Source organism: Sorex fumeus, unplaced genomic scaffold (assembly GCF_029834395.1).
Source record: "Sorex fumeus unplaced genomic scaffold, SorFum_2.1 ptg000007l, whole genome shotgun sequence".
Classification (NCBI taxonomy): Eukaryota; Metazoa; Chordata; class Mammalia; order Eulipotyphla; family Soricidae; genus Sorex; species Sorex fumeus.
In genome coordinates, this window is record NW_026606064.1 from 6,051,995 (window position 1) to 6,060,601 (window position 8,607).

At 34.8% G+C, this 8,607-nt stretch overlaps 1 protein-coding gene across 1 annotated transcript; it reads right to left on the minus strand.

Moving 5' to 3' along the window:
* Window positions 1-920: 920 nt before the first annotated feature.
* On the minus strand, window positions 921-1,856 carry LOC130042643 (olfactory receptor 4C15-like). Its single transcript, XM_056134786.1, has one exon. The coding sequence runs from the start codon at window positions 1,854-1,856 to the stop codon at window positions 921-923; it is 936 nt and encodes a 311-aa protein (XP_055990761.1).
* Between the last annotated feature and the right edge of the window lie 6,751 nt (window positions 1,857-8,607).

The window sequence follows — 8,607 nt, forward strand, 5'->3', positions numbered from 1 at the left end:
GCCCACACAACACAGCTGTGGCCCTCAACACTAGATGACAGACTTGGAAATGTGTTCTAGCCTCCAGCTGAACCAGGAAACCTGTGACTGCAAATCCCCAGGAAATGTAACAAGATTTATAGATTTCTTACAACCTTAGCACAAAACAAACAACCCCATAATAATGGAGATAAGAGTAGATGAAGTGACAGCACAGTGGGGAGGGCATTTGCCTTGCATGCGACCAGACAGGGTTCGATTCGCAGCATCCCATATGGTCCCCCGAACACCGCCAGGAGTAACTCCTGAGTGCATAAGCCAGGAGTAACCCCTGTGCAATTCTGGGTGTGATACAAAACACAAAAAATAAAAATAAATAATGGAGATAAGATAAGAATTGACCTCTTATATGTGCAATTAAAACCCGTAAGGGGATTAAAATATAATCAATGTTTCCTGACCATAAGTAACCCCCTGGAGAACTGAGCTTGCTAATTGGAGGTCTGGGAGCATGAAGAGAGGGACCTAGACTAACAGTGTGGAGGGATGCTGAGACTCTGATGATGGGAAAGGACAACAATGTTGTTTTTCTAGAAGATTCTCATTATAGTATTGTAAGGTATTTTGCTAAATTAAAATCACACACACATATATATCTGATAATAAAAGAATAACAATCATTAATATATTACTTTGATTTTATTGTTTTTCAATCATTAGATTCAAAATAAAAGTAGAAATTAATTCTTCACATAATTGTTAGGATAAGAGTTATTAGGATATATATGAGAATTAAGAGCGCAATATATTTCCTGGACTCTTTATTTATAGTTTTAATTGGATAATGTGATCTTCTATAAAATAGTCTTTCCACATAGAATAATTTATCAAGAAAATTGATTCTTTTAAATGTATCTTCTATTTTTTCAAAATATAAGACTCTATTTATCAATGGAAACAGTCATTAATCTATTCCAAAGTTTCTTCATGGCACTTTTCACTTCCTTATTTCTGAAAGTATAAATCAAGGGATTGAGTAAAGGAGTTAAGACAGTGTAGAATACCTCCAATATTTTGTCAAAAGATAATTCATATGGAGGCCGTGCATACTCAATTATACATGGAACAAAGAACAAAATCACAACAGTAATATGAGATCCACAGGTGGACAGGGCTTTCCTCTGTCCTTCTGTGCTGTGTTTTCTCAGGGAGAACAGTATGACCCCATAGGACATAAGCAAAATGGAGAAGATCAGGATACAAAAGAAACCACTGTTGGTCACCACCAAAAGACCAAAGACATAAGTATCAGTGCAGGCAATCTTCATTAAGGGGTACACATCACACATAAAGTTATCCATGACATTGGGACCACAGAAGGGTAGTTGAAGAGCAATGGAAGTTTGTGTAATGGAATGCAGAATGCCCCCTGCCCACGCTACTCCAATCAGAATGCCACAGAGCCTTGAGTTCATGATGGTAGTATAGTGCAAAGGTTTGCAGATGGCCACATACCGGTCAAAAGCCATAGCAGTAAGAACTATCAACTCTACCCCACCAAAGAAGTGTGCTGCGAAGACCTGTGTCATACAGGCTCTATAGGAGATGGTTTTCTTTTCATAGAGACAGTCTATAATCATTCTGGGGGCAACAACAGTGGTATGGCAAGCATCAGTGAAGGATAGGAAAGACAGGAAGAAGTACATTGGGCATCCCAGGAGCGCAGGGCTGCTGCGGATGGTTGCCACTATCAGCAGGTTGCCACTGATAGTTGTGATGTAGACACACAGCAGTACAACAAATAAAATTTTCTGAACCTGTGGATTCTTTGAAAGACCAAGAAAAACAAACTCAGTTACAAAACTTTGGTTTTGCATGGTTTCCCACGGCATACTCAGAGCAAACACACTGAGCACTAAAATCTGCATTTTAAGAATGAAAACATTACTTCAGACCTATTTCTTATCATTGGCATCTACAAGATTGATCATCCGTATGTTACTTTTTTATTTCATGCATCACTAAAATCACAAAAGCAGGATTTGAACATTGTTCTTACTAAATAATGAAATCCTTTAGATAATTAGACAGAACTTCTGAGGAGAAGCAAAACTTCCTGCAATAAGGTTGAAAGGCAATTTTATTTAAATCACCAAACAGGATGACTTAATCATGCTAAGTTGTTTTAAGGGACTCTGAAACCAGATTCGAGTTCTGAGGAGCAGTCATTTATTTGTCTTCACAGGTATCACCTTGCAACAATAGGCACCAGATGCATGATGTCCCTGATCAGGAGACAGCCTTATCTAGAAAGAAGGAAGAAGGTGTTAGAGGGATTTTAAAATCCCAAAAACCCCCGGTAATTCTTGGATAAAACTTTCAAATTAATTAGTTCAGAGAAAAAGAATCTCTGTTTCAAAATGCTGAGCTCTCTTTATGTACAGAACACATAACAAGTATGCATGTGTTACATATTTTTATACAATCAAAACAAACAAACAAACACTGTCCTCCCTTTGTTCATCAATTTTGTGCAAGCGGGCCCAATAACTTCTCCATTGTGAGACTTGTTGTTACTGTGTTTGGCATATTGCATACTTCATGGGTAGCTTGCCAGGCTTTGCCACGAGGGCGAGATACTCTCGGTAGCTTGCGGGGCTCTCTGAGAAGGGCGGAGGAATCAAAACCAGCTTGGCCGTGCTGGCTACATGCAAGGCAAACACATTACTGCTGTGCTATCGCTCCAGCGAATGCAGCTTTACATTTAACATATTACAGTACTCAATGCCTCTTTTGCAAACCTCAACACCCAAAAGGAGAGAGAGAACAAAAGGGAATGCCCTGCCACAGAGGCAGAGTGGGATGGTGGGTATGGGGGATGGGAGGGATACTGGGATTTGTGGTGGTGGGAAATGGGCACTGGTGGAGGGATGGGTATCATCGTATAATTGAAACCCAAGCACAAAAGTTTGTAAGTCTGTAACTGTACTCCATGGTGTCTCACTAATAAAAATTAAAAAAATTTTAAAAAAGAAAATGAAAAAAATGTAAACAAGACATATACATGTATTGAATAAATTTATATTTCAAAAATATAAATAAAATATTACAATACTAATACTATTAGCAAATGAACAATTTTGAAGTTAAATAATCTCTGTTATATAAATGTTGAGCAATATTTAAAAACTAAACAATTGCTATTAGTTTTTTCATATTTACCTGTAGAAAAATCACCCCTTAAACTGTTATATCAACTAAATAAAAGATGTAACAAACGGCAATCTGGTATTTAAACACAAATACTCAATTTCAGCACTCAGTTCTTTCCCCTAGATCAACCCAGAAAAGAGCAAGAATTTTCTTTCTAAGCAAGGAATTAAGAGAGTGGATGACTAAGTTCGATTCCAAATGGATATACAGAGGTTAAGGGACATAAATCCAAAATCAGATAGTAAGGAAGAATATCGAATACAACTGAATCTTGAGTACTTACTAATAACTTGTTAAGAATATATATTACATGTTTATATATGTATATATTACATATATGCATTATAAATGCATATGTATTATATATGTATATATTATATATAATGTTTATATATTATATATATGTTTGTCCAAGGGCTGGAGCGATAGCACAGTGGTAGGGCATTTGCCTTGCACGTAGCCAACATGGCAGACCCGAGTTCGATTCCTCTGCCCCTCTCGGAGAGCCCAGCAAGCTACCAAGAGTATCTCGCCAGCACAGCAAAGCCTGGTAAGCTACCTGTGACGTATTTGATATGCCAAACACAGTAACAAGTCTCACTATGGGGGCGTTACTGGGCCCGCTCAAGCAAATCGATGAACAACAGGAGGACAGTGACAGTGATGTTAGATTCAGCGTAACTTCCTCAGGTACAACTGTTTCAAATTTGTTGACATTTCTTTCTTGCAAATAGAGATGTTTATTTACTACTCACCTGAAGGTCTCAACGGATTATGATAAGAGTTATTATAGATTATTTTCCTACCTGGAAAATACAAAATTGTTATTTACATTATTGTGACTTTACTAGTTAACGTTACTATTGTCTCTTACTTAGGAAATCAGACATCTCACCCACATTCATTTCATTCATTTCATCATCCTGTTATTCGTCGATTGCCTCGAGCAGGCCCCAGTAACGTCTCTTTCATCCTTGCCCTGAGATTATATTCAAGGCTATTTAGGAGAATAGCCTTGAATATAATCACCTTGAATATAATCACCCACATAAAGCTGTTTAATTGTCCACAAAACTATTGCAACTTCTCAGTTCATTTCCAAACACAAGTTCAAGAATAATTGCATCCTCATCTCAAGTGGACCTAACAGAGAAAACATCAAAAATTTTTTGCATATAAGCCTATTCATAAGCTCTAAAATTTTTTACATATAACAATTAGGTTTAATGTTCAAATAAATTTTTATTTATTTGATATGAGCGGAAAAAACTAAATGAGCTTTAAAATGCTCAATGTTGATAAAAGCAATGCATATATTCTACTATGTTTTCATTTAATGAAGAATGAATTAATAATTATGTCCATTATATTTCTAGAACAGGTAAAGGTAAAGGTAAAGGTAAAGGCCCTCCCGTTGATCGTCGATTTGCTCGAGCGGGCCCAGTAACGTCTCCATTGGAGACTTTGTTGTTACTGTGTCTGGCATATTGAATACTCTCGGTAGCTTGCCGGGCTCTCCGAGAGGGGCGGAGGAATCGAACTCGGGTCGGCCATGTTGGCCGCTTGTAAGGCGAACGCCCTACCCGCTGTGCTGTCTGCATGATAAAACATGCATCCTACTACAAGCTGTCACGAAAACAATAGAAACAGAGACAGTCTATCATCCTTACAAAAATAGGACTTTCAAGCAAGTTTTTATAATGTTTTTCCCTGAATATGTATTCCTCCATTTCTCTACTCTCACATTATTAAAGTAAATTTCTTTCAATATAAACTATTTTGTTTCACTAACATGAAACAAAACTTTTTAATATTAAAACTAAAGAAATATCTTTTTGTTTTATTTTGACCCATGCAGCCCAATGTCGAAAGAGAACAAACAATGAAATGAAAAAGATAACAGTTCAAAACAAAGTAACTTACAAAATGGCATGCTTTGTCATGGACTGAGATTCAAGAAATAAAAAAAATTCTAGTGAAAAACTAACAGAAGTTGAAAAAAATTTATTTTATTATAACAAAATGTTAATATTCATGTCATCATTTTGATGGATGTATTTAAAATATGGTCACATCAACTAATAAAGTAATACATATAGACTTTATGTACACTCAGAATTTTTTATGAATCTAAAATTAATATAAACACATTAATTAAAATATTATAATTTCCATTCAATTTCCATTCGTGGTATCAATTCTATTGTATTTGCTAATTGCCATGGGTTATGGAATATACCTGTAAGTCTTGGTGTCCTCTTCTATAAAATAGCAATATATTTAAAGCTTTTCAGACAAACTTAAAAATTTTCTATGGCCACATGAAGTATGCATAAATTAATAGCACTTGTGAAATATTAACATCAACATGATTTCAGTGGATGGATATATATATATATATATATATATATATATATATATATATATAGACACCAGGTGAGCCAAAAGATTAACTAATTCCTAAGAAAATAGTATTCTTAATCACATAAGTCATATATTTCATCACCTAAATGTTCAGAAGAAGGAGCTAGAAGGTTTATGAATCATGTAAATGCCTACACAGCAATCTTTTTACTTTGTAAAGTTCAAACTAACAAGTTCCTATAATATAACATTGTGTCAGAGATTTTTCACTGAATTCTCATCCTGGCCCTCACCCTAAGCATTCCTATTTCACCCTTTGATATCAACTGTAATTCTATATACTCTAGAGAAAGAAAGTAATTCTGCTCATGCTTGTCCTAGGTGGTTCTAGGATCTTTTCTAATTCAAAAATCATGTTTTTAATACACCAGGGGTGCCTTAAGGGTGACTCAGGCATGACTCGGGCTCCCTCTGGCCATTATCTCTGGACCCTGGCCAATTTTTAAGATTATGGAATTGGACTGTTTGCTTCTCTAATAGGCTCACAATTTCCTTCTTCTCCATTTTTCATAAAAATTAATTCACACAAAAAATAAATCTTACAGCTTCAATAACTTAGTTTTGAACTTAACTAACTTCAATAACTTAGTTAAGAACTTAGTTTTTAACTTTAAATATATGCAACAGTCAAAGCCACATGCAAAAAAATTAAGTTGTTATACCTAATTTATTCATAATTATATATCAAACAGTACATTTTAAATTTATTTACATGTATTTTTACACTTCTATTCCAATCACATTAAATCAGTAACATCCAAAATAAAGAACAAAAATCCATTAATATCTTTCCTCAAAAAGTTTCATTCAGCTCTTGCATCTTGAATCATCTTTGAAACTTGCATCAACAAAGCACTTTTGATTCTCATATTTGGCTAGATTTATGCCATTACTCAATTGTCTGGGAATTCTATTACTTGCATCTTCCATATATTTTTTTCTTAGAAAATATCTCTGCTCGTTACCTAAACTTTTCAACTACTTTATACTTAGTTTAAATAGAATGTGAATTTTTTTTTATTTTTTAATATCTGTCTATCTCACGGCAGAGCCTGGCAAGCTACCAGTGGTGTATTCAATATGTCAAAAACAGTAACAATGATGGTCCTCATTCCCCTCACCCTGAAGGAGCCCCCAATATGTCATCGGGCTACACTAGCACATGACAGGGACAAATGGAGACGTTACTGGTGTCCGCTGAGCAAATTGATGAACAATGGGGTGATAGTGAAAGTGATATTGAATATCTATCTCTATATTTTGAAAAATACACTGGCTTTATTTTCTGTTCCTCTAGTGATTTCATTCACTTTAAGAATATGATAAAGACATAGCTAATGCAAAGAGAGCCCAGATTTCAGTTAGTAAATTATACCTAAGAAATAAATTTAAAAGCTATATGTAATATCAAGTGTATTCAGAGAAGATCATATGTATATTTTTTTATTGGTAGACTATATGTGACATATGACTTCTTATTGTGTTTCATAAACTTCCTGGTCTTATTTCCTATGTCTTTTTGTAAAGGTAGATTATCTATTAAAAACTCTCTTAAATGATAAACAATACTGAATCACAATGCTCCTATGTTATTTCTCATTATCGTAGATTCAAATCTAAAGCATTAAGAGTGGGTAAATAGTCTTTGGATGCATGATAAATGAGAAAATTAGAAGAAACAAATTACAAATAGAGACTAAAGCAAAGTGGTACATATGCTGCATTTCTCCTAATGTTTTATTTAATTTGAAAATGACCATAACTAAACAAAGGTAGATTTAACTTTTGAAATACCAAATATTTGACTCATCCCACCAATTATTTTACTTCTAATTCCTTATATTTATTAAGTAATTTATCTCAAAGTTTCATTTATTGACACCAAGGCATACAATTTTATACTATTTCAAAATTTTTTGAGCTTGTAGATATTTTGTCCCTATAAAAATGAGAAATATCATGATGGAAAGTTTATGTGATCAGTTCAACTGTGAACAGGTTAATGATGACCTAAGACCAATATAATCTTCAGGGATGAATTATACATTTATAATTTTAAGCTATGCATACAATTTGAAATTCTTCACTAAAAAGGCAAAAGTGAAAATTTAGAACTCTTACCATCTGTCAGTTAATGAACGATCTTGTGCTGGTAATTTATAATTCACTGTAAATTAATGTATAAGCAGAGACTGGCCAGCAAGTAAAGATAAGATTCCAAGTTCTGTTTCTACATCTCAGAGACAGAGGAAGAACATCTCTAGATGATAATGCAGAGAATGTTTCCTACTACTTGTGCAGCACTGTCTTCAACATGATTAAGCGAAGGGGTATATAAGGAAACAAAGGTTCCTCCTTGAATAATTTCCCACTGGAATTAAAGGACGTTTCCTTGAGATGTCATGAATCTAAAATACTGTCTTTTGGTTTTCTCCAGGGCCAAAACTACAAACTGTATAATTTTAAAACTTTTATATATTATATATGCAAAACAGTATGACAAATGTACAAATATATACATACACATATATACATATATATATACATATATGTACACACACACACACTGTCACTGTCACTGTCCTCCCATTGTTCATTGATTTGCTTGAGTGGGCCCAGTAACATCTCCTTTGGAGACTTTGTTGTTACTGTGTTTGGCATATCGAATACATCACTGGTAGCTTTCCAGGCTCTGCCGTGCGGGTGAGATACTCTTGGTAGCTTGCCAGCCTCTCCGAGAGGAGCAGAGGAATCGAACTCGGGTTGGCCATGTTGGCTGCATGCAAGGCAAACGCCCTACCGCTGTGCAATTAAATTAAAAAAAAAAAAAAAGAACTGGGCAACTAACTGAAAGACTATTTAGATCACAAACTAGTATGGTTAGAGTAGTATCTCCTAGAAAATTGCCAAACTGGAAATCTGGGAAAAGGCTCAGAATCAATCTGCAATTTAAAATTTAAGTGTTAGTGTGCTGATCCATGCTTATTAAGT